The 27,796-nt window shown below is 37.5% G+C and overlaps 1 protein-coding gene and 1 long non-coding RNA gene across 10 annotated transcripts in view; one reads left to right on the top strand and one right to left on the bottom strand.

Moving 5' to 3' along the window:
* Positions 1 to 20,492, bottom strand: part of igsf11 (immunoglobulin superfamily member 11) — a 230,107-nt gene extending 209,615 nt beyond the window's left edge. For 8 of the 9 annotated variants that reach the window (XR_015508188.1, XR_015508184.1, XR_015508181.1 and 5 more), the window contains exon 1: positions 20,039 to 20,492. Coding sequence is in view for 1 of the 9 variants with exons in the window: in NM_001278822.1 (NP_001265751.1) it covers positions 20,039 to 20,099 (61 nt within the window). In the remaining 8 variants the exon portion in view is untranslated. 9 annotated transcript variants of the gene reach the window in all.
* LOC141377938 (uncharacterized) lies at positions 203 to 10,749 on the top strand. The gene is made up of 3 exons (XR_015510014.1): positions 203 to 1,136; positions 7,577 to 7,788; positions 7,856 to 10,749. It is a non-coding gene; the product is annotated as an uncharacterized LOC141377938 (long non-coding RNA).
* Positions 20,493 to 27,796: the final 7,304 nt, after the last annotated feature.

Here is a 27,796-nt window from a genome sequence, read left to right as displayed (position 1 = left end):
TGCTTCCAGTATTACAGCAGAGACACTATTACTAAACAACACACACACACACACACACACACACACACACACACCTCTGACCTATTGATTTATATCAGCCTCTGCAATCACACCCACACAATCACTCATGACACCAAACAATATCTGGAGTGTGTGTGTGTGTGTGTGTGTGTGTGTGTGTGTTTGTGTTTTCTCAAAGCTGAAGTTTTCATTTTCATCAGTATTCGCACACAGATCAAACGCAAATGTACTTTGACACACTGTAAATGACCTTAAATCGTACAGTTTCAACTTCTCATCGAAAAATGCAACTGGAAAATCGTAATTGCTTTCAAACAGAGCTCCTGATCAGTCTTCCACTGCTCAGACAAACAGATAATCGGTTCTGAAAGGCTCAATGCCTGAATGTCACCGCCCTCAAACAAACAGATCAATGTTTGATTTGGAAAACTCAACGCACAAATGGATTATTATTTGTCTTTGCATATTAAACCGGGATACAAGACGTCATTCTGGAAAAACCCTGCACAGTGTCACGTTGTCAGGGTTTCGAATATTTCAATAATGTCCCCGTCGTCAAACATGCCTAATCCTATGGAATTACAAAAAAAAAAAAAGAAAAATCTTTGAATTTCATAAGCTGAGTGATTTCTCAGACAGATGCAATAACGTCTCAGACATTTCTGAGAATAAGCAAGGCCGTCTGATTTATTTTTTTAAAGAAAGGTTCTTTACTTGCATTGATTGCTTACAGACACTTTAGAGGGATAGTTCACACAAAAATGAAATCCAGTCATTTCCTCATTCTCCACTTGTTCCAAACCTGTTTGAGTTTCTTTTATTCTGTTAAAAACAAATAAAAATATACTGAATAATGCTTTAAAAAAATCTACCATTTGCAAGAAGTTGTTCTGTTTTTAATTACTATTGGACCAGACGATATAATCAGAAGACTACACGGTAAGTAAAAGGAGGTGGGAGTGAAACTGAGCAATAAGCAGACACAAAAGGTAGGGTTTTAAATATAAAGAATATTTTTACTTTGTATTACATTATTTTTTCTTTCCTTATATTTCCTTAGAAAACAATAATTACCTTAAAAACACAATAACTATTTATACATGAGTCCCACTCCGGCCCTGCTGGGGACTCTTTTTAGCTCTGGAGTTTCAAGCCTGACCGGCTCACCTCAGTCGACGACTGACTATATTAAAATAATGTTATTTCCAATTCAGTTTCATTTGAAAACACGTCTTTTTCAAGGACACATCTGCTTTAGAACTTCAAATGTTTTTCATAAATATGAGAACATTAATTCTTTATAGATATCGTTGTCGTCACACAAAAAAAAAATGTACCCCTACCTTTTCCGACGTGACCCTTGCACGCGATGGTTGAGAGACACTGATGCTCCGTCCAAACCCTCTTCCTTTTCTAGTTTAACAAGTTTATAAGTATCGACAGTCAGTATTTTCGACGTGTGAAAGTATTACTTAAATGTATACATCCAGGAAACAAGACTCTTCTCCGTCTACAACCCCCTCGGGAAAGAAAAAGATGAAGCTAGCTAGCACTGAAGCTAATCTAACTGACGTTATGGCGGAGGCGCTTTCGAAACAACAAATCTCGTTGGAAACAACGGTTCAGAATGCTATTCGAGCGGCAATGGAAGATGTTAAATCATCTCTGATAGAGCTCCGCCAAGAAGTACAATCTCAAACGAACACGGTACGTGACTTGATATCAAAAGTGGACAAGATCCAGGGGGAGACACGACAGATCAAGAAAGATTTAAATGTGTGCAAAACCGAGCAGCAAAATCTCACCTCGAAAATTGCCGAGTTGGAGGACCGGTCTCGCCGTAACAATGTGCGCCTGGTGGGGCTCCCACAAGGCCGGGAAGGAGATAATCCAATAGGATTTCTTCAAAAGATGCTCCCTATCTGGATACCAGCGCTGAGGAACAAGGGTCCAATTGAAATTGATCGAGCGCACAGAATTTACGGCTCTGGTAAATCCCGCACTTTACTGTTTCGAGTGTTACGGTACCCAGACCGACAAGCGATACTTCAGGGTGCCCGGGAAGTAATGAAAACCGAGGCGATACGGGATCAAGATCACCTGTTGCGTTTCTTCGCTGATTACAGTGGATTTACCTCCCGCAAACGGCAGGCATTCGGAAGTCTTCAAAGGGAGCTGCATGCGCTGGGGATCCCAAACTTTCTGATCTACCCGGCCGTTCTCCGTGTCAACCATGGCGGTAATCAACAATCATTTGATTCGGTTAAAAAAGCGGAGCAATTCTTAGAAGAAGTCCGTAATGGCCACGCATCTGGTGTGAGACGTAAACTGTCTTTTCAAGGTCCATCCGCGCCTTCAGAGTCAATGGATGAATAAAAAGTCCATAAACGTGTTTGGAATAAACACCTCTGCTCTACATGTAAAACATACAATTTAATGTTCCGCTTCAGAGAACTTGAGAGTTGAGACAAGTTCATTTATTCACGTATCATTTCATACCTTGTAGGGGTTGTTATTATTATTTTGTTATTATTTTATTTATTTATTTATTTATTTTTCATTAGCTAACTTATAATTTGTGGACTTAGTGTTTTTTTTTCTTTTTCATATTATTTAATTATTAATTATTATAAATTTAATTATTTCAAATGTTTAAATTATGTACTCTAGTTATATATGACTGTCATTATTGTTCATAGTAAGTATACAGTTATGTTCTGTGGTTAATGGAAGAGGGTGGTCGACGTTGACTTTCTAGTGAACGAAGGTGTATGCTGCCACGGGCCCTTATGATGTTGGGGAATTTTGCGGTCTCAGGGGGTATTTGTTCATTTTATTTGTCTGTACTTTTTTGCATTGTTTTAGCTTTATTTAGGCAGTTAAATTCTGGTTGTGGAAAAACTCTTAAAACTCGTATTGTTTTTCAAATAGATTATGGATAAATACAAAATTATATCACTTAATGTTAGAGGACTTAACAGTCCAAACAAGAGAGCTAAACTTTTGATTTATTTACGGAGGAAAAGGGTTGATATCGCTTTAATTCAAGAAACACATCTGAAAAATTCAGATGTTCAGAGGTTACAGAATAAGTTTTATAAACTTGCAGCTTTTTCTACTGATAACACTAAAACTAAAGGCACTATTGTTTTGATATCGCGCATCTGTAACATCAAGATTGATAGACAAAGTCAAGATCAATCTGGTAGACTTGCCTATGTTTGCACTAATATAAGGGGAAAGAAAATTGCTTTTGTTTCTATCTATGCCCCTACAATATTCGAGGCAACATTTTTTTTGAAGATGGCTAACCACTTGATTTCTCTTATAGATTACTCACTGATTATTGGGGGGGACATGAATGCAGTTATTGATCCAGTATTGGACAGATCTTCCTCATGTAATCAAGTCCAGCTTAACTCTTCGGCCACACTCAAAAATTTTGTAAAGGCATTGAATTTGGTCGATATTTGGAGATCTTGGAACCCCTCAAGTAGAGACTACACATTTTTCTCAACAAGGCATCTCACGTATTCAAGAATAGATTATTTATTATGCTCAAAAGACCTTTTGTCATATTTTGACCAGATAATGATACTGCCAGCTATTCTTGCAGATCATAATCCTTTAATGGTAGATTTCAATTGTAATTCATTTGCAGAAAGATCTCTGCGGTGGCGTTTTAATACCTCGCTTTTACTGAATAGCCAGTTCGATGTAGACTTCAAAGCCAAATTGGCTGAATTTCTTTTATTTAATATAGGCTCTGTTGAGGACCCCATATTTGTGTGGGAAGCTACAAAAGGTTTTATAAAAGATTTCTCCATAGCTTTTGCTACTAATTTAAAAAAGATGCAAAATCAGAGAATTGACTATTTAGAAAAAGAATGTAAATCACTTGAATATTCCCTAAAATCTTCATTCTCCAAGTTGACCGTTAATAAACTTCAATCTTCTAAAACTGAACTAAATGATCTTCTGAGAAGGAAAGCAGAATTTTTACTCCACAGAACCAGACAGAATTATTACTCTAATGGTGCTAGACCAAGCAGACTTTTAGCCCTTAGACTGAAGCAAAATCAAGCAAAAGCGTATATTGACGTAATCAATCACCCGGCCAAAGGACCAGTTAGGAATACCAAAGAAATTAATTCAGCATTTTCTGACTACTTTTCTAAACTTTATATATCTGAATGTACTCTCCCAAGTCATAACTGTGCTTCCTTCTTGCACTCTCTAATTTTACCACAGCTTAATAATGAAGAAGCAGAACAGTTAGGGCAACCTATTACTCTAGAGGAACTTAAAGAGGCATTACAGGGTGCTAAAAAAGGCAAGGCACCAGGTTTAGACGGGATTCCCGCAGAGTTATTTCTTAAGTATTTTGATCTTCTCGGTCCTATCTTTTTGGCTGCCATTCATGAAGCAGTAAATATGGGGGCCTTTCACCCTCAGTTGAATATAGCACTTATTTCGCTGATCCCAAAAAAAGGAAAGGACCACTCAAACTGTGCAAATTACAGACCCATTAGCCTGTTAAATACAGATATTAAAATGTATGCTAGAATTTTAGCTTTGCGATTACAACGATACATTAATAAATTAGTTCATCCAGATCAGACGGGCTTTATGCCAGGTAGATTAGCATCAGACAACATCCGGAGATTACTACATGTCATACACGAGGCCCGGGATTGTCCTACTCCAGCTGCAGTTCTTTCCTTAGATGCAGAAAAGGCGTTTGACCGGCTGGAGTGGGACTATCTCTGGTCTGTTTTGGAGGTTTTTGGCCTTGGTACTAATTTTATTAATATGATTAAGGTATTATATAGGAACCCAACAGCTTCTGTTATAACTAATGGTCTACATTCTTCACCTTTTAATTTAGGGCGCGGCACTAGACAGGGGTGCCCGTTGTCCCCCATGCTATTTGCTTTGTCGCTTGAGCCACTAGCACAGCTGATAAGACAAGAAGACATTTGTTCATTTTCAGTTAAATCTCACAAACAATGCATATCTCTTTATGCCGATGATATACTATTGTTTATCTCAGATTTACAAACGTCATTTCCCCTTATACTGAATGTATTTGGAAAGTTTAGTTTGTTTTCCGGATACAAAATCAACTGGGATAAATCCTCTATGCTTCCTCTAAACTCCATAGCTAAACATATTAAGCTGCCATATAATGTCCCCATACGAAATTCCATAACTTATCTAGGCATTGTTGTTCAGTCATCTTTGCAAACTATCCCGGACGCTAACTATCTTCAAGTATTATCTAGGGTAGAACAAGATCTCCGGGTTTGGACCTCAATGCCTTTATCATTGCATGCTAGAATAGCAAGTGTTAAAATGAACATCTTGCCGCGAATTAATTTCCTTAGTTCTATGATTCCGTTACCCGCCCCCAAAAAGTTTTGGCACAAACTTAACTCTATGATTCGTAAATTCATATGGAATGGTAAGCAACCTAGATTAAAATTTGAAACTCTACAACGTACAAAAGAAAATGGGGGTTTAGCTCTTCCAAATTTCGAATTATATCACAGAGCTTTTCAAATAAAATGTATTCATGTTTGGCTGAACCCACTATCTAGAGTTCCTTGGAGACAAATTGAAATGAAACTAGCTGATAAATATAGATTACAAGATATTCTGTTCTCCGGGCTGAATAACAAGCAGTGTATACAAGCTTTTGGTCCAATTATTGGCAATACGATAGTAAATTTTAAATTAATGGAAAAATACATTCATCATTCACCTAAATGGCACATACATACACCTATCTGGAATAATAATGATCTTAGATCTGGGGGTGCACCATTTCTTTCAAGGAAATGGATGCAGAAAGGAATTTATACACTTAAAGATATTTCTGGTTCTAATGGCATATTAAGTTTTCAAGAACTTTGTGAGCGGTATGAAACGGAACCTTCCTCTCTCTTTTTATATCTGCGATTAAGATCGGCCATGAAGGCCTACGGGGTTCCCTGGGGGGACAATCTTCCCACTCATCCAATCATTGCTTGGTTTGATCTGTCCTTTACTAATCATTTTACCTCATGGATATACAGAAAGGCCTTGGAGGGTACAGCAAAGAATTTAGCTATACAGCGCTGTTGGGAAACTGATTGTCAACTAGAAGAGGGTGTCACAGACTGGGAAAGAGTATGGCAGAACATTTTTACTTCATCTAAAAATCCCAATCACCAACTCATTCACTATAACTTTTGTCACAGAACCTACTGGACCCCACTCAAAAGACATCGTATCAATGCCTCCTTTAGTCCTTTCTGTGATAAATGTCCTAACCAGGAACTTGGATCTTTTTTCCATATGATGTGGGAATGTGAGAAAGTACAAAGATTTTGGAATGAGATCTGTGTCATCCTATCAAAAATTATTGAATATCCTGTACCATTGAATCCTTCTGTTCTATTACTGAGTGATGATTCTACATTGAACCTTACCAAGCTACAAAAAGCTGTTTGGCTGGCTGGCTTAACTTCTGCTAAAAAATTACTAGCCCAACATTGGCTGCCTCCACATAATTTGGACATGTACAAGTGGTTGGTACAACTTCAAGACATTATAATGTTGGAGTTATCCACGGCGCGAGTGAACTTGGTACAAATGAGTACATTACAGATCTGGACTTTAGCTGCTGACAAAATCTCCTTGTTTATTGCACAAAGAAATGATCAGGATCCAGAATGATTGCCTTGCTTTGTATAATTGATATTTGATACTGTATTCTGTTTTTGTTTTTTTTTTTTGTTAACTTCTATTCATTGTAAAGCCCAGTTTCAAGAGACCGCAGGGGAGGGGGGTGGGGGTTGAATTGATATGTTTCATTATATAGGTTTTTCAGCCTGTATGTTTTGTTAACAATTAATAAATAAAAAAAAAAAAAAAAAAAAAAAAAAAAAAAAAAAAAAAATGTACCCCTACATAAGTAACCCAAACAGTATTTATGTCTTAACACTGAAAATGAAAAAATTATATTGGGCTCTGGCGAGGTTCGAACTCGGACCGGCGGCATCAAAACCTAACGTGCTAACCACTAGACCATGATGGCGCTGTTAAGCAGAGCACTGTTATCTGCTTTTATTGATGTCTACTGTTTTTTTACCTTATTCTTTTTCTCCCCTTTTTAGATTTCTGATCAAGTTATGTCAGATATATTAATGTAGTGAATCATCTGATTTTCATTGAGCAGGTGTAACATTGATTAATATTAATTAATATTCACTAAGGTGCCGCTGTTTGGGGTGAAATGGGGTGCAGCTCGCAGGTTGATGATACTCATCATTAACCTGCAGGCTGCATTTTGATCACGAGGCTGCGAGACAATAAATAAGAAGAGTGGAGCTGCGGCAAAATAATGAATAAAAAGAGTGAGACTATGGTCAAATAAACAAATGAATGAAAAAAGTGCAACTGCTGAGAGTGTAAGCAGCTAGGGACACCGGCCCTCGCGGCCAAAAAACGGACCGACCCACCGGGAATTTTCCCGGTTCTCCCAATTAGCCAATCCGGGCCTGGTCCCCAGGGTGCACCCACTTTACAATTGTCAAGTCAATTTCAAGTAAAACAAATAACAATCAATGTATTCAAATGAAAGCAAAAGAAATATAAAAGAACACAAATAAATCAGTAGTTTTGTTCACACTGAAATGAGTGAAATCAGTTCAATTCAATTCAAATTCTGTCTTTTTTCTTCATGTGTCATGTAATGACGAATCCGCGGCCAAGAAATCACACGTGAGCTGATGCACTGTTTGTTTACTACAGAGAGGATGCGCACACTTAATCCCTGCATTCGCCACAGCGGAATGAACTAATCCAGTATATGTTTGATGCAGCGGATGCCCTTCCAGCCACAACCCAGTACTGGGAAACACCCATACACACTCGGCCAATTCATTCATTCATTCATTCATTTTCTTTTTGGCCTAGCCCTTTATTAATCCGGGATCGCCATAGTGGAATGAACCGCCAACTTATCCAGCAAATGTTTTAAGCAGCGGATGCCCTTCCAGCAGCAACCCAGTACTGGGAAACACCCATACACACTCATTCACACACACACTCATACAATACGGCCAATTCATTCATTAATTCGTTCATTTTCTTTTCAGCCAAGCCCTTTATTAATTCGGGGTCGCCACCGCGGAATGAACCGCCAACTTATCCAGCACATGTTTTAAGCAGCGGATGCCCTTCCAGCAGCAACCCAGTACTGGGAAACACCCATACACACTCATTCACTACGGCCAATTTAGTTAATCAATTCCTCTATAGCGCATGTGTTTGGACTGTGGGGGAAACCGGTGCACCCCAAGGAAACCTACATGCAAACTCCACACAGAAACTAACCACTGAGCCACCTGCCTTTCTTTATATTATTATAACACTATAAATTGAGCACTAATTGCTCAAAGTTTTTTTTTGCGGAAACCAAAAATAGTTCTTCTTCCAAGGCCCAGCTTTGACATCCTCCTCATTTTTAACTGCTTGAGACTGAACTATAACTTGAAATAGATTGTGGGTCTGCTTTTTTTAGACTGAGACCAGGTTGTATACCTGGAGGACTATCTCTTGGAGATCTAAAAAGTACAAAGGAATAAAAAGAATAAAGTGGCTTCCTCCTCTGGAATCACCGAATATCTGCAGCTTTGAACAGCACAGTGAGTCTCTGATCGGCCCAGTTCCTGAAAGAACATTATTCTTTAAAAGACGCGATTGAACCGAGAAGTGTTTTCGGGTGGATGTGCTCTCTCCAGAGAGCTTCTGCTGCAGTCAGAATTGAGTTCATTTAGAGCCACTGTGTGAAACTCCACTCTCAGAATAAGGCTGTGCACATTAGGCTTATCACATATCATGTTGCAATTAATTGCTGAAGCTTTTATGATGATATCATGATTATATTAAGCTGTAAAAAAGGATTGTTTAACAGGTATAATAATGAAAAACACTTACAGTATTGGTTTATTGCTTATTAATGCTCAGCGTAAACTAAATTAAATAGTAAAAGGAATGATAAAGTACTAGGTAGGGTTTCACGGTGGCGCAGCGGGTGGCACGATTGCCTCACAGCAAGAAGGTCGCTGGTTCGAGTCCTGGCTGGTTCAGTTGGCATTTCTGTATAGAGTTTGCATGTTCTCCACGGGTTGAGTTTCCTCCAGGTGCTCCGGCTTCCCTAACAGTCCAAACACAAAATAGGTTGGTGGTTCATTCCGCTGTGGCGAATACTAAGCCGAAAAGAAAATGAACGAAAGTAGATAATGATAAATGTTGAATGATAGACATAAAAGGTAATACTATAAAATAAATGAGCCTAGTTAACGGATCAATATCAACAATTAATTTAATACAGCTACTACGTTAATATTAGTTTGAAAATACTATAAATTGGCTCAGTTATCAATACAACAAAAACAATTACAATTTATAATCAGATTACAGATATTACCCAAGAAATAGCTAAGATACATAGAAGCTTTTGGGGTTTTTAATGCGCTAAAATTACTAATGATTATTATTAAATCGTATTTGTTATATATATTATATAGTCCTATAAATAGTCATGCAGGCCAGATTAAAATGAAAATATTAACTATTTATCTAACCTAATTAATTACTTTTGTCGCTCTTATGAACACCACAGGAAATAAGATATGAATATTCTTGAAACATTTACATGATAAATAATTATCGGCAGTAATTTGAAGTGCTTATGATGTCAATATTGTGCATGTCCATTATCAGGATATATTGATTTATTGAATGCAGCAATTTTACAATTATTTTTTGTATTACAAAAGCATCCTATTGATTTTGTGGCCTTTAATTGAGGGGCTTTAATGCATGCATTTAACATTGTTATCATGATATATTGATTTATAAATATTGCCAATATACAATTATTTTGCGCACAAAAGCATCCAATTGATTTTGCGATCAATAATTCAGAGACTTTAGTGCATGCAATTAACATCATAATCATGATATTGAATTATTAAATACTGGCATTATATTGCATATTATGAAAATATCCTATTAATTTTGTGGTCTGTAATTGAGGGGCTTTAAGGCATGCATTTAACATTGCTATCATGATATTTGTATTGAATATCGGCATTATACAATTATTTTGCATGCATCCATTCATTTTGCAGCAAATAATTGAGGGGCTTTAGTGCATTCATTCACCATTATTATTATTGAATGTCGCTACAATTATTTAGCGTATTACGAAAGCATCTTATTCATTTTGTGGAATCTAATTATGGCTTTAGTGCATGAATTTAACATAGTTTTCCCCATTTTTTTGGGTCACGGTTGAGAAACCGATCCAGCAAGAGGTGTTTCAGCAGTAATCTAGCAGGACGTGTTGTGTTTAGACCTCTCGCCCCCAGATGCCCTCACGTCTGTGAAGGTGACTCTCCATCTCGCTCAAAAATCTCATATCATTTATTCATTTCTTATCCCCAAACCCGAGGATGGCAGGCGTCCTGTCCCATCTCTTCCTCTCTTAGGCACTTTGCTAGCAGTCCCAATGGTCGTTTAATTTTTGAGCGGATATTTTTAGCTGAAGATAATCGAGGTGGAAACTTCCATCTGTCCTCTGCACATTCCAGCTGCTCCGCTTTTCAGCGGGAAAAAGGAAATCAAGGCTAAACTCACTTCATCATCTTCATCATCATCATCATCACCATCATCACTGTCGTGACCCACACTTCTTTCAAACACAGAAGTAAAAAGGGTAAACTTTTTCATTTATGGCTATATTTAATGTTTTTACGTGTAGTTCCAGACAATAATAAACCTCAGAATTGTGTAAATGAGATCACTGCTGATTTAAAAAGTAATCAGGACAAGATCTAACCTGTGTTGTTATGTTATCGTTTTATTGTTGAGTAATACTAAAACATTAATATAAAAAATGTTTCTAAAAAGCAAGCGAGTTGAAAAACCTAAATGTATTATATAGATGTGTGTATGTATATGAGTATATATATATATATATATATATATATATATATATATATATATATATATATATTTAATTAATGTCAACCTAATAAAAATGACAAAATCACAACAGAATAAAATTAAAATTAAAATATATTTAAAAAGCTGATTCAAAATATGAATAACTAGATAAATACAACAGTAACACTTTAGAACCAGTGAACCTTTCCAGTATTTTACTCAAAAAACAACAACAACAATAATGTAAACTAAACTAACAATCATTTTAGAGTTAAACAAAAACAGAATAGGCTACATTTGCCACAGAAATAATTTTTACACTTGAAAATTCTAAATTAAATCAATCCAATATATCCATAAATATATTAAATGAAATATTTGAGCATTATAAAAATTGTTACATATTTGATTAGCAAACATTTTATGTCCCCTTCTATCATATATATACTGTTTAAAGTAAAAGAAAAAAAATCGAACCATGATTTTTGTGAACCGTTACACCCCTAATATTTATATATATATATACATATATATATATATATATATATATATATATATATATATATATATATATATATATATATACGTTTCCTCATAATGGTCATAAAAATAATCAGAAGCTAAATCATTATATCAAAATATTTAACAGTATACTAACTTACTGGAAGTTCAAAAATATTCTTTATTTGGTAGTTAAAATATTAAGTAGAAATATTTATTTTATTAAGGCCAAATTTAAGGGACTTTTTTAGGTCAAATATTTATGGAAAACACCCAAATTCAACTTTGTTCTTATTCTTAAGAAACCGACTTTATGCAAGAAATGCATTGTCATGTTAATTCGGTTTGGTTTGTTTTCTGAAGGAACTTGCATTCAGCACAGGGTCAAAAAGTGCAGCGCTGCTTCAGATGAACTTTAATTGGCAGAATTGATCTGTTCGCTGATGTGTTTCCTGAACCCCGGGGCACAGCAATACAATGATTAAAAGTCAAGCACAGTGACACCTCCATCTCTCTCTCTCTCCTTTAAAACACTGTAACAAATCCTTCATCTCAGCTCAGACCTCTGATGATGACTTGGTCAGTGGCAGTACATAACTCTGTCTCCATCAATCCATCTACTTTTCTTTTTCCAACTTCAGAGCCTAGCATGCGCATTTTTCCTCACATGCCCTCAAGGTACCAGTCCGTGGCCCTTCGTGCTGCATGGCCATTTCCTAATGGCAGAAGATGCAAAATTAATGGCCGAAGATCCGGCGATCATGTGCAGGGACGTATCTCTAAACTGACAGTGACAGCGGCGCTGGAAATGCACAAACTCTGCAAGACCCAGTCCAAAGACAACCCAGTTTCCGTCCATAACACACACACACACAGACACACACACAAACATTAGGCTCTCCATAGGCTTAATGTGTTTATACTGTAAAAAAGCTTAATATACTGTTTAAAAAATATTATTATATAAACAGTTTCCTTATTTTGTGATTCACAAGTGTTTATTTGCAGTTGTGAATTGCATTATAGGATGTTGATTTCTGCTCTGTCGACTTTTGATGTTGAAAATTCAACTCTACAGTTAAACAAAGAGACTTTTATTGACATTTTAGTTGTTGTACATAATATATTGTGTTTAAAAAATAATATCTAAAGAGATAAGTGTGTAAAATAACAGAAAATGTGCTGCAGTTGATTACAAGGTGTTTGTAGTGTAATAAACAACACCAACCCAGACAATACAGCACTGCAAACTATTACAAATGACAATAAAAGCAACTTTTTACAACTTTTCAATGTTAAAAGTTGTAGGAAGAAAGATCAAAGTTCCATCATGCAATAATGACTCCTCGTCTACAAATGAAAACTCAATGTTTGTTTAGAGGAGGTGGAAAAGTGTAAGGTATTTAGCTATGTACACTTGGAGGTTATTTAACCTATCTTCACTGTAACTTGCTTGTGTAATTTGATATTATAATAAGCTATATAATTGTATCATATTTGTTTATCAGATGGGGTCTTACTATCTTTATCCATACTTCCACAGTAGTTGCCTGAAAATAAACACTAATGGGTGGAGTCGAGACTGGAGAGGAAAATGACAACAGCCAATCAGAGTCAGAATATATGCTGAGGTTTTTACTCATTTATAAGGCTCTAAATTAATGATCTAGGCGCAAAGTCTAAAGCGCATGGTGCAAAAGCATCAAGGGTGTTTCCAAATCCACTTTTGCTCTTTTAAGGATGGATAAATACAATCTGCGCTCAGCGCATGGTCTGACAGGGTTTTGTTTATTCTCTTAAAAAATTCTGGGTGTGTTTTGAGCATAACCTGCATTAAACCAATCAGAGTCTCGTCTTTCATTCCCTTTAAGAGTCAGTTGCGTTGTGCCATGGTGCATTTGCTATTTACATGGCGACTTTGTAAGTGTAAAAACTGAACACTTCACTAGCGAGAAAACAGTTAAACAGAGCATCTGCAGCGCGAGGATAAAAAACGAGCCTCCTCCATTCAGCCTCTTAACTTTCTCTTTACTTTACTCCTTTACTTTAGTCCTTTACTTTACTCCTTTACTTTGGTGGAGTGAGGAAACGGTTGGAAACTCACTCCACTGAACACATCTATTAGCCACATATTTAATTTCCTCGAAGAGTTCTTAAAATCATCTTATAAAATTACATTAATATCGCAATATATATTGCACAAATTATTGCAATTTCTGTTTTTTTTCCAATATCGTGCAGCCACACCCTTAAGTATGACTTTTAAGCATGTTGAATTAAAAGGACACCATTCATGTCCTTACAAACCACCTTAATAGTGTACACCTAGAGATCAAACCTATGTCATTAAACAATTCAAACAAGCCTCTGTGGGACAAAAACACAGAGTTTCGCCCAAGCCGGACCCATCTGTCCAGCTCTTTTGAAACTTAACAAGTGCATTTAAAGTGATTCTGTGATTCTGAAGAGAACTAAACACCTGAAAGTGCTCTGTAAATGGATCCCGCGCTGGAGATGACAACATCGCATATTTGTTCAGTGGAGCCCCTACAAAGATGTACCAGCAAACGCTATCACAAACATGCATGTATTAATGAGGCACGTCTGAGCAGACGTACACATCCAGGGCTGTTATCTCATCGGCTTAACGTCAACATGCTTTACTGTGAGTGGGAGAAACTGTTACGTGGAGGTTGAATTAGGCCAATGCCAATGTATGTGCTTGAGAAAAGAACTGCATATGGTAGAGGAAACAAATGCCTTTGCTTTTTTTTTATTTGTGCAAGATTAAGCATCATCCTTAGATTGGTCGTAAAAAAATAATCAGAAATCCAATAATGCTAGATCAATACTGTCAACACACACTGCCCGGTAATTATGTGAGGAAATATATTGTGCCGTATCATTAAATCACACAACATTTCTCTTTAGCAGTATACTTGTTTTCTGGAAGTAAATTCAATACAAACAATAGCAGGGATTCTGATTTTGCACAGGATTTATTTCTTTATTTCTTTATTTATTATTATTTATTTTTAATCTGACAAAGTTAATATGAATTTTAAAAAAACTAATTCTGTTCCTGAAAAAATATTGCCAAAGTTGATTCAAGAAATGCATTTTTATTCAGGGTATATGCAGGAATCCTAAAGGAAATTTCAATACCTTTTTAAGACTTTTTAAAGACCTTCTCAGAATATTTGAAGATCTCATTGCCACTTCAAGTTCTAATCAGTATCAAACAGTTAACTTAGTTAATAAACAGTTGTAGTTAAATAAATCAATGAAGCACAACCATGCAACAGAACTCAAATAAGCTCAGAAGAAACAAAGCTTGAAAAATTAAATACATTATGCGGCAGGCTTCAGCCACTGTTTAAACTCTTTTTTTCTCCAACCAGGAGTACGCAAACTTGCATGTTCCCATTTTGCTGTGTTTCACTCTATAGTTTTGCTATATAGAGAGCGTCACATCACCTTCCTGTGTTTGTCTCAAATTACGTGACATCACCTGGATGGAGGAGCTTGGCAGGACGTGACCCGGCCCAAACCAATCGCATTGCTAATATTAGGAGGAAAATTAATATATTTATGCTTTTGTGGAGTCAAAAACTTCGGACAAATGCTTGAAAAGAAACTTAAGACCTTGTAAAAACATAATTAAGACTTTTTAATACTTTGTATGAGTCTTGAACACTTAACACACCCCACACAGACTCTTCCATACCCTCACTGCACACCATCAATATATAGCATGCACTGCACTTTAACCAATCCATACTTAAAACAATACTGCCTTCAACTATGTGGACACCTATTCATTGTACATATTGCTGTCAATTTCACATTGTAGTTGTATTTGCACTGTCTGTTTTTTGCACTGTCGTTGTATTTGCACTGTCATTTTTTTTTTTGCACAGTCTGTATTTTTGACTGTCAGGAGCCAGCACCTAAGCTTTTCATTAATCATAGCACACGTGCTGCTAATGATGTGACAATAAAAGTTAATAAAAGTATTGAAAGTTCATCAACTTATGTCAGCCTGTTTATGTGGACAGTGCAGGTCCAGTCTTACAACTCTGTGTTGATACACTATTCAATATATTTGCTGCACATTGAATTCAGTATGATAACAATAATCACTTTTGAATAGATTACCATTGACAAAAGAAGAGCACTTTTATTTTCTGTTTGGTTGTTTATTTTTTTGTTTAGTTTTTAAAAATATATATATATTTTTGTATCATTTGTAAATGCAAAAAGGTTATGGATTTTTTTTATGTAAGCACGAGGTGTTTTACAATGTGTGCAAACTGAAAATTAAAATATTATGGCAACAATAAAAAACAAAAAGAAAAATAAATTAATTTTTTTATTTTATTTTATTTGTTGTAACAAAAATTTAGTTTGGTTTGATTTTTAAGAGAAGCTGCTTCTTTTTAAAATGATCAACTAAACTTTAAAGATTGTTTTTGAAGAATAGAACTAGGTCAAACTTTCTTTCTTATTGAGCCAAACATAAGAAGTTTAATCAAATCAGTTCATGCATTCTAGAGCTGCACGATGTTGGAAAAATCTGCTATTGTTTTATGTTTCTGTTTTATTTTTCTGCGATAAATGTTGCAATATGAATACAGTTTCAGACGATGGTTTGGATAGCTCTATTTGACGAAAATGTGATGCATTTGCCAAGTTCAGCGGCTAATCAACCGGAATCAGCTGAGATGACAAGACAGTGAGCAATGAGACATAAGCCCCTTTTACACATACAGACCTTTCCGGATAATTACCGCCTATTTTCCAAAAAGGTCTGTATGTGTGAACAGACCCTTTTTGAAAATACCGGTAAATTCGTTCTGGCTATTTCCCGGAAAGAGAAGTTGTAACATTACCGTTAATTTGCTGGAATGCTGCGCTGTGTGAACGCAGAAGGAAGATTGCCGGAAAGAGAGCGTCCACGTCTAGAACGTGCTGTAGTGAGACGTCTACTTTAGCAAATCAGTACAGTCAGACGCATTCATGTGTGCGCGGTTTATGAAAACAAAAGCCTTTGAATATTTTTCCTGACACATTTAGCTGCTAGATGTTAGTCAGACAATGTTTATATGTTCCTTCTTAATGCTAACTGTGTAAACAATTATCGATAAGATGCTTATGATAAGCCGTTATTTGTTTACCTTCAAGCTCTGCTTCCTTCAGTTGCTTGGCGTGTCGCGTGTGCCCGTGAGCGCCAGCACACACGCATATCATGTACATCTCGACATGCGAAAGTGTTTCTCTATATGTTTTCATCGAAGTTGTTCACAATACTGATCCATTCACAGAGTTTGTGATGTAATTAAATGTTTACAAATGCAAGCGCAGCCGTTTAGAGCTCATTTCTGGTGAATGACGTCAGAATTTACAGCTATTTTGGAATGGATGTGTGAATGCTCTTTTTCGGAAAAATTCTGTAACATTCTCACCTGTGTGAACAGCGCTATTTTAAAATTACCGGTAAAGTCGTTCCGGAAATTTTCCGGTATCACTGTGTGAAAGGGGCACTAGCCGTTAGGGGTGTCACGATTTTGATTTTTAATCGAAATCGATCGAAATTTATGCTCAATTTTGATTATCGAATCAAAAAATAGAATCGTCGATGCTGCCACGCCCCCATGTCACGTCAGCTTGGCTTGCCAAGAGGGAAAAAAACAGGCTTGTTGAAGTGTTTGTTAAACTGCAGAAGCAGGAGACCCGTCGACAGAACTTAAACCCTCTCCTCTTTCAATGTAGTTGCCGGTGTGGAAGCATTTTGGATTTCCAGTGAGTTATGTTGACAACGTTCGTGTTGTCGACAAAAAACACAGTTTTGCAAGCTCTGCTATGTACGTATTACGTACGGTTCGTCCGATAGACAACACCGGCATCGCGATCCTCCGCCCGCCCCCGTTGCAAATCCGCTCGTGAAAAGTACACACTCAGGCCCTGTTTACACTGTCTTTGTTTTTAAATGGCATTTTAGAACGACAACGATTTGACATCCACAGTGGCGTGTAGCATTTCTGAGCAGCCCTCCTTCCTCTCTACCTCTGAAAATGCACATCACGTGACCACACAGACACAGACGCACACACAGCCATGCGCTCGAGACAGCAGGTCCAGGCAGTCAGAGGACTGCTTCCATCTTTCACTCACTTGTACTTAGTCATTTTAGCGAACACCTCAGATACTGTTGGCTGGTTCCTGTTGGTTGTGCCTCTTTTTTACCGACGCCATTATAACGACACAGATCACTGCCTATTCACGAGTCCCGCAGAAAAAGTGATTGACAGGTGGTAATTATGTGTGTAACTTGCCTTTATTCATTTACTGTATGATTTGTTTAAGGGTAAAACAAAGACCATGCAGGTCAGGTAGTTTAAACGGTAGGCTACAAATTATTAATTGGTCATTAATTAATTAATTATTCATAATCGAAAATGTAATCGAATCAAGGATTTGGAGGATCGTGACACCCTTACTAGCTGTCACTCAAGTGGCCCCGCCCTGAATTATGCAGACTTAATATAACTTAATAAAAATGAAACGAATTAGTTAAAAACAATTCACCCCCTCACAGCTGTCAGGAAGGGTAATATTAGCTATATGCACCAAAACCATCTTTTGTACCAGGCTGTAAACACGTTTTTATCAGGGCAATTTAGAATTGTAGATGTCAGTGAACATCTGGATTTCCTGGAGCCAGCCCCCAAAGGCGAGTCGATGAACATCCGTTTCAACATTGTTCACACGTACATGAGATTTTGGACCCAATATTCAACGTACCATGGTAAACAATATAGAAAGCATGTCAAAAGTTGTCCCTGAACGAATGTGCCAATATGAAACCAAGTTTACCTCAATTATCTACATCAGTTATCAACAATAAAGACTTCAAACTGTTTTCCGAAAAGAAATAAAGGCAGAAAATAGGACAAATCTACAATCCCAGACTGTCCGGCTGGAGTTCGACACTGTTTGGGTGATACCTGTGCGCACATATGTCGGTCCCTTTTGTGGGTCAACATATGCGCACAGATATCACCCAAATACCACAGGGAATGGTACGATGAGAGTGTGTGTTTGTGAGTGTGTGTGTGTAAGTGCATCTGACAGTCAGAGAGCGTCACGTGGAGCAGTGCTCTTCATAATCTGGTTGGATTACGGCTCTCAGACCTGCGCCGTCTGGCCCATCCGTGAGTCCTCGGCCCCTTGGATCCGCTTCCCATCCAATGAACCACTCACGCAGCATCAAGCTTTGTGTTGCTCAGATCACACACACAACAGCTGCATTTTTGCGTGCCTAAAATATGCAAGCAATCAAACCCCTGCAGTGTGTGTGTGTGTGTGTGTGTGTAACACTAAAAATACAGCCAGGTTTTAACTGCATATATAATGAAATCTTATGTGTAAAACATGCAAACTTTCCTTTAAAGAGTGAATTCAGAGAGATAATATTCTTATATATTTTTTATTTTTCTATTTGTATGCTTTCCCACGTGATAAAAATGCTATAGTAATTTACTGCAGTGTTTTATTCAACCAAGTGTACTACAGTGTATAGGTGATATCATAGTATTTACACTACTTTGGCAATGAACGCTCCAGCATACTACAGTATCAGCTGAACATAAATAATCTGTATTTAATACTGCTGTATACTTTAAATGTACACAAACAACCCATAGAGGTAAAGTTGGTTTTATATTCGCACATTCAGACTTTCCCCTTAATAATATAATTTCATAAAATTATTATTTGCAAACTCTAAATAGCAAACTCATATAAGCAGCCAGTGACTATCAAAGTACAACATTGTTCACAGTCAAATAAACAGTGTAAATTTTGTTTTCAAGCCACACTTGCATGCTAATTCCGGTCGAATATTCAAAGTAACATGGCAAACAATATAGGGACTTTTAAATGAACGAATGTGCGAATATAAAACCAACTTTACCTCTATAAACAATACAGCATCTTCACATGACTGTTGTCAAACTTTCTCATAGACTTGGTTTTATATTCGGATGTCAGACATTCTGCCTAATAATATACCTTCAGAAAAGTATTCTTTGCAAATTCTAAATTGGGAAATCATATATTAGCCAATGACTATCAAAGTACAACCATGTTTACAGTCAATTAGATGGTGTCGATGTTGTTTTGAAGTCATACATGCTAATTCTGATTGAATCGAGCAATATAGAGACAGATAGATGAACAAATGTGCGAATTTAAAACCAACTTTACCTCAATAACTTTCTCCAGCATCTCTACACCTTGAGCTACTCCTAAGACCTTGTTTACATTGCTTGTAAATATAGGAGTCGTGACGTCACGCACGCACACCGAGGAATCAACAACTAGCAAACGTCAATTCGCGACACCAAATAAACAAGCAAACACATAAACAAATAAACTGCTGCTTTGCAGTTTTGGTCAAAACAAACAAAAGCAATGATGATAAAAACGTAGTAATATCAACCACAAAACTTACCGTTCACACAAAAGAAGACCAGCCAAGCAATCCATAGGTCCGAATTATGAAATTTCAGCATGTTTCCCAGCGAAAGTCGTCGTGTTTTTGAAGTTCAAAGTCAGTCAGATGTCCTCCACAGTTTGAGGGTGGGAAAGTAATTGTCTGTTGACGCCAAATTCATGAATGAAATCTAAATCACCTTAACGATCACAGAGAAAGCTCCAAACTCCAACGGATAAAACGGCGCGTGTGAAATTCCCTCAGAGGCTCGCGTCGCGTTTCTTTCGCGTCGGGATCCGCGTGAACGCGTCCGGATCTGTCGGTACCTGCGGCTCCGGGGCTGTTTCTCCTGTACAGCACAGAGGTGTGTGTGTGTTCACACGTTGAAGCAGAAAGATGAGCACCGGGTCCGTGTGAGCGCCATGCCCGCAGCCGCTACCTCCTCTCTCCGCTCTGATTGAGAAATCTGACTGAGTGAGTGACTGACTGACTACTGGCCTGTTGCCTGGAGACCGCTGACGCCATTCGCAGCGCGAGGTAACTGTGCCCTCCTCTGGTGCGAAAAGGAGGCAGCGCGCACGCACGCACGGCGGCGGTGGCGCGCACCGGTGTGACCGCGCTTCAGGTGCGCGCAGATATGACTGATCGCCTTTGGTAAATACACCATAACACCATTAAGGAGAGCACGAACAAAGAAGCTATTAAAGCCGTGTGTTTGTTTGACACTTTAAAGTTGTTATGAGTTAGCAAGGCCTAACATTAAATGTAATAGTTACATTAAATGTAATAATTCATTATTATTTTATTTGACCGAGTTTTTGTACTTCCATATAGTTTTATTATGCTTTTCTTATTTTTGTTTTTGTACACCTCTGGCATTGTTTTGTATGTGTCGTTCTTGCAATAATAATAAAAAATACACCATAACAACAAAAAATTGTCAAAACTGTCGCCTCACAGCAAGAAGGTCACTGGTTCGAGCCCCGGCTGGTTCAGTCGGCATTTCTGTGTGGAGTTTGCATGTTCCCCTTGCGTTTGTGTGGGTTTCCTCCTGGTGCTCCAGTTTCGCCCACCGTCCAAACACATGCGCTATAGGGGAATTGATGAACTACATTGATCATAGTGTTTGAACGGGTGTGTATGGGTGTTTCCCAGTACTGGGTTGCAGCTAAAAGGGCATCCACTGCATAAAACATATATGCTGGATAAGTGTGGCGACTACTGATGAACAAAAAGAGACTATGCTGAAGGAGAATGGATGAATTATTGAGAGGGGTCTGGCTGCAGACGTGGTGCAGTGCAATCTGGGCTGCATCCGATGCTTTTTAATGGGCTCACCTAACCCCACCCCTAACAGTGATGTCACAAGCTCCATTTGAGTGCATTGTGTCTGACATTGCATCGCTGAGTGATGCAGTCTCAGCTTGCATCATAAAGGCTGCATGCAGATACTGTTGGGATTATTCTGATATAAATCCTAACTGATTTGACTTGCTCCATGATTGGGCACAGACTGGGAATTTGCACATATGCAATGATTATGTTAAGATTGTAATTTTTAAAGCATACAAATATGATTGTAATATATAATTCATTCATTTTCTTGTCGGCTTAGTCCCTTTATTAATCCGGGGTCGCCACAGCGGAATGAACCGCCAATTTATCCAGCAAGTTTTTATGCAGCGGATGCCCTTCCAGCCGCAAACCATCTCTGGGAATCATCCACACATACATTCACACACACTACAGACAATTGAGCCTACCCAATTCACCTGTACCGCATGTCTTTGGACTGTGGGGGAAACCGGAGCACCCGGAGGAAACCCACGCGAACGCAGGGAGAACATGCAAACTCCACACAGAAACGCCAACTGAGCCGAGGATTGAACCAGTGACCCAGCGACCTTCTTGCTGTGAGGCAAACGTGCTACCCACTGCGCCACTGCGTCGCCTGTTATATATCATTTAGGTATAATTTATACTTATTCATTGGGGATTTTACCTTGCTTATTAGTTAAATCTGCCCCACACACACACTCTTTTCAGACACACACACTATAAAAAATTCCTGGTTGCCTTAAATTTTTAAGCTGAATCAAATTAATCTCATGAGTCTATTAAACTTATATAGAACTTGGGGGGGGGGGGGGGGGGTGTAACAGAGGCCAGCTAGTGTGTGCTGTGCAGGTAAACCTCTGACCTCTGACCTCTAAAGGTGCTCTAGCAACAGACGCAACAAGCCATGGTCTTTAGCCTCCTTGGTAGAGCAACCGGCTCCTATGCGGAAGGTCCCCGGTTCGATACCAGCTCAGAGCGGATTGGGTGGTGGTGTAGGACTACACCAGTACTGGGTTACAGCAGGAAGGGCATCCACTGTGTAAAACATATGCAGGAATAGTTGGCGGTTCATTCCACTGTGGCGACCCCAAATTAATAAAGGGACTAAGCTGAAAAGAAAATGAATGAACTAAAAACACATGCTGTTATGGCTAATTGTTCGTAAAATTATTTACAGTGCATTCACACATCTCTGAAAGACAAACTTCTCTTTTTGGGAATGTCCAGTAATAACGTGTGCAGAGTTACTGAAGTTTGTCCTGCGCGCTTGCGGTTTTTTTAGTTACTTCTTTGGTTTGGTGCGTTAATCTTATCATTACTATTATTCAAAAGAAGGTAATGATTCGCACTCAGTTGCTTCGTACTGTTTTTATTTGGACTTTTTCTTATATTTTAAGGGTGATAACAGACAAACAGACGTTTCAACACAAAGCCTTCGTCAGTGTGGTGAGGAAAGCTTTGTGCCGAAACGTCTGTTTGTCAGTTATCACCCGTAAAATGTAAGAAAAAGTCTAAAGAAAAACAGTATGAAGCAATTAAGTGCGAATCATTACCTTCTTTTGAATAATGTCCAGTAATAAAACATTTTTGGGTAGAAGCAATGGCTTGGTAGTGGGGGGAAAAGTGGACCTGACTACCCAGGGCCCCGTCTAGGGAGAGGGCCCTTTGAAATCCCACCAATTTTTTTTTGTATTATTTTTTTTGTAGCCTACTTCGGATTAATTGGCCCCTCCAATTGATGTCAATGTCATTATTTATTTCAAAATATATTGATAACACCTCCCCCCAAATTGTGACTATTTTGGTCGCATATAATGCTGATTTGTGTACAGTCATTAGGGAAACCGTAATATTTTAGCGCTCCTAAAGCGCCCCCTTGTGACAGAGAATGAATTTTTATTTCCAATAAATTTTTTCAGCTGTTTATGGTCAAATTATTGCAATTATCGATCCATGTGTAAATGTGAAAGAAGTGAATGTGCCTTTTAAAAATCTAAACAATTAAGAAATACTAATATAAGAAATTATATACTTGATTTTTCCCTTTTAATGGTATAAAGGTTGAAATGCCATTGTATTAGATATTTTGTGTCTGTATACGTCTGCAAGATGTCTGTTAAAGATCACTTGATCTGGAAAGCACCTGCTGTATACAAACGTCTGGCAGACGTCTGTATGATGTCAGTTTTACACACATTCTGAATCGCAAACATCTTAAAGATGTCTAATAGAGGTCTATTTCACATCTGATAGGAAACGTCTTGTAGATGTCTTGCAGATGTGAATGCAGACGTCAAATAGACATCTCCGAGATGTACGTGTGCTAATCAAAATCGGCCATTAAGAATCAAGATCGGCGCATAACTAAAAAGAAAATGGGTGCTCCTCAATTTTTTGGGATGCTCCTAACTTTTTGAAGTTGGGAGAACCAGTGCTACCAAGTAAAAAAGTTAATTTCGAGCCCTGTAATGTATGTATGCTAATGTTAAATCTTTAGCTTAGTTTGTCAAGCAGGCTGCTTGTTGCTGTAAGTAAATTATGGGCCAGGCCAGCTAACGTTTCTGAGGGTCCAGTTGTCTCGTGTTCTCCTGTTCAAAAATAAATGTTTTTAAATCAAAACTTGCATCAGTATCATGGATCAAAATGTCAGTACACAAACCCGATGTAGCCTACGGTTTAAAGGTGTTTGAGCACAAGTAGGCCAAATGCATCAATTTGGTGGTGAATGAAAGAACCAGTCATTATTATAGTCTGATTTGATTATAGATTAAAACACTATTTGTGCATGTTTATATTCAAATAATTAAAAAAAAATGTGTAGGGGGCCCACTGACATTGAGAGGGTACAGGGCCCAGAATTTTGTGCTACGCCCCTGGGTAGAAGTACATGGAGTAATAGAAAACATACTTAATATTACACTACCCTTTCAATTTATAGTTATTTATTTTGGAAGCTCTGATATCCAAATATGTAAATCTGATAAATACTTACTTGATATTTTAATAATCGCAGCCAAAAAAAGCAATTACAAGACACTGGTTACTTCCTGAATCCCCAACAACCCAAGAATGGCTAGAGATAGTATATAATATTTATGTGATGGAAAAATTACATTCTCCCTTTGACTCCGAATTAATGCATTTAGAAAAATCTGGTCCAAGTGGACTGATTAGGTTAGATTGCTCCATCCAATCTTCATAGAAATATAAAACTATTACTATCTAATTCCCATCCACATAACAAACATTTTTCAATTTACGACCCATTGCACTCCCCGTCTTAATCCTCTCTTTAAATGAGTAATTCACAGTTGATAATAACCTAAAGGTGAGTGAATAAAAAAATGTAAATTTAGTATTGATGTTATTTATGTTCCCATTTTATTGTTATTTTCATATATTGCATTTGATGAAACTTTTATTTAACTTTTTTTGTTTTATTATTTTTTTTGTTGTGTTCTGTTACATTAGAGTTTGTAAAAAAGAAAAATGTTTAGCAGTGGGAAATGTACTCTTTTAAGTGGAATCATTGTACGGTGTTTATTGCTACTACACATAAAAAACTATTAAGTGTGGTTTATTCATAAACTAATTTCGAGAGGATCACGTGCTTATAATCAACACGGCTGGCTCCTTGTTAGCTCCGTAATCACTAACCAGCCCTATTAGATGATTACGGAAGCATTATAAATAACCTGAGTTTTTCACTCCAGTTATCTTCGTCTTGAAGCTTCCCCCCCTTTCAGGCCCGGATTGGCTAATTGGGAGGTTTGGAGAATTCCCGGTGGGCCGGTCCGTTTTTTGGCCGCGAGGGCCGGTGTCCCTAGCTCCAGAATCTGTTTCTCTTAGCAGTCACACTTTTTAAATTAATTTATTTACTTACTTGACTACAGTCTTCTTATTCATTATTTTACCGCAGCTCTGCTCTTTTTATATATAACCAGCCTACAGGTTAATGATCATATTAGTCAGATGAGTCTGTTTTTCATATACAAGTTGTGGTCCAGTGGTTAACACGTAAGATTACGACACCGCCAACCCGGGTTTAAATCTTGTCTGAGTATGTTTTTTTTTTTTTTTTAATTATAGTTTTATTGTTAAGACATATAATACTGTTAGGATTTTTGAACATTTAAAGTTCTAAAGCAGCTGTTTTCTCAAAAAAAAAGACGTGATAGTGTAATTAGAAACTGAATTGGAAATGACCTTATTTTAATATAGTCAGTCGTGAACTGAGGTGGGCCGGTCTAAGGCTTGAAACTCCAGGGCTGAAAAAGAGTCCCACTCCGGCCCTGCCCCCTTTCCACCCCTACATCCTCCCACTTTTTCTGATCGGGCGACACGGTGGCCCAGTGGCTAGCACTGTTGCCTCACAGCAAGAACACCGCCAGTCCAACCCATCAGGCCGGTTGGTGTTTCTGTGTGGAGTTTGCATGTTCTCCCTGTATTCGCGTGGGTTTTCCCCGGGTTCCCCGGTTTCCTCCCATCGTCCAAAAACATAAACCATAGCCAATCGACTAAAACAAATTATCACCCAATACAACCTGAGTTTACACTTCTCACGGTGACAATCAGGGGAGTTCTCGAGACCTACCTGACCTCGAACTCCCCTCTCGCCCTTCTAACGGGAGGGAGCCCCGGGCTCGAGGATATTACGAGCTCAGGGCTCTCTCCCGGGACAGCATGCCAAATACGCTTTATTGATTATCAGCTAAGTGTGAACTCTTGAAAAAAAAGAAAGACAAACTTCTCAGCATCTCCGTCCTCTCCATCAGTGTGAAATGTGCAGAGCGGCACAAACTGCTGAATTTTCTGCTGACGTTCAGATCTCTGACCCCGACCAACATCACAAAACAAGCCAACTTTTTTTTTTCCCCGGGATTAAACTTCCAGCATTGCATATCAGTGTGTTTGATGAAATATGCATGTGAGAGATTGACAGGGTGTGGCTGGAGAAAAAAAAAAATACGCACAACATGCTGCTTTGCATTTCTCCTGCAGGCGTTTGGCACAGAATAAGAGGAAAACAGAGTCTCGGTTTGACGGACACACAGAAATCTCTCTGCCCTCCGCCTCTGGGCAGCAGTTCTCTTATCTCTGGCGTACAGTTGTTTTCTGAACGTCCAAAACACTGTTGGGAAGCAGCCGGCGTTTGTTTGGTGTCCGCTGTTCTGATGAATTATCCGTGGCGTCCTCAAACATTGATGAATAACCAAACAAATCATGCCAACAAGACAGATCTGCGCCCAAACCGTCAGAAATGAACGTACAATCGCAGCGTGTGGACGGAGAGATATTGTACTGCTGAGCGTCTGATAACTCACTATTCATATTTTTTATTAATGGTGCATGTGAGAGGATTTGATCTCAATGACTTCAGGTTAAAGTTGCTCTAATTAGGTAAGTTGCTATTCTGCTACCTGGGTTAATGTTAAAGTTACTATTGGATTGCTCACGGTATGTATCTATTGTAATGTAATCTGAGTAGATTACATTTAGATTACTTTTGTGCATCGTATTGTCTATTATTTATCATGCTTATTTTTGTTCCTCCAAAAACTTCAAATATAGAATAATAAATAAATAAATTAGTTAATTAATAAAATCTAAACCCATATCTAGTAAATAAATAAATAAATGAATACAATCATAAAATTATCAAAATCAACAAATAAATATGGCAGGGGAGCTGGGTAGATTACTTATGACAAGTAATCAATAACTAGCTACAAATTACATCACTGAATTCAAAGTCATTGATCACTTTATAGTATATATTTGAGTAATGTAATCTGACTAGTTTTAGATTACATTTAGATTACTTTTGTGCATTTAATTTTCTATTATATATCATGCTTATTTTTGTTCCTCCAAAAAAATTGTATGTAAATATTAAATAATAAATAAATAAATTAGTTAATTAAATAAATCTAAACCCATATCTAGTAAATAAATAAATATACAATCATAAAATAATCAAATCGACAAATAAATATGGCAGCAGAGCTGGTAGATTACTTATGAAACATAATCAGGTACTAATTACAATTTACATTTTCTCTAAAAGTATTTGGAAACTGTATGGAAAACATCTTGATGAAATTTAAAAAATATCACAACCCAAATTTGAGTCATTAAAAGTGTTTGAAAGATATATAAATAAATATGCTCTAATTATAGTAAGCTACTATTCTGTTAATAGAGCTGGGTGGATTTCTTATCTTATGCATTGATGGTAATGTAATCTGACTAATTTTAGATTACATTTAGATTACTATTGTGAATCTTATTAACGGTTATTTATCATGCATAAAAAAATCTAAATGCTAATATTAAAATTAAAAAATGAATTAAGTGCAAACTTGCATCTAGTGTGTTAAATTAATAAATACAATCAAAATAATCAACAAATAAATGTGTCAGCAGAGCTGGGTAGAT

Source organism: Danio rerio, chromosome 15 (assembly GCF_052040795.2).
Source record: "Danio rerio strain M-AB ecotype USA chromosome 15, GRCz13ab, whole genome shotgun sequence".
Lineage (NCBI taxonomy): Eukaryota > Metazoa > Chordata > Actinopteri > Cypriniformes > Danionidae > Danio > Danio rerio.
The sequence above is the reverse complement of the archived record's forward strand: the minus strand, read 5'-3'. Positions and strand labels throughout refer to the sequence as shown.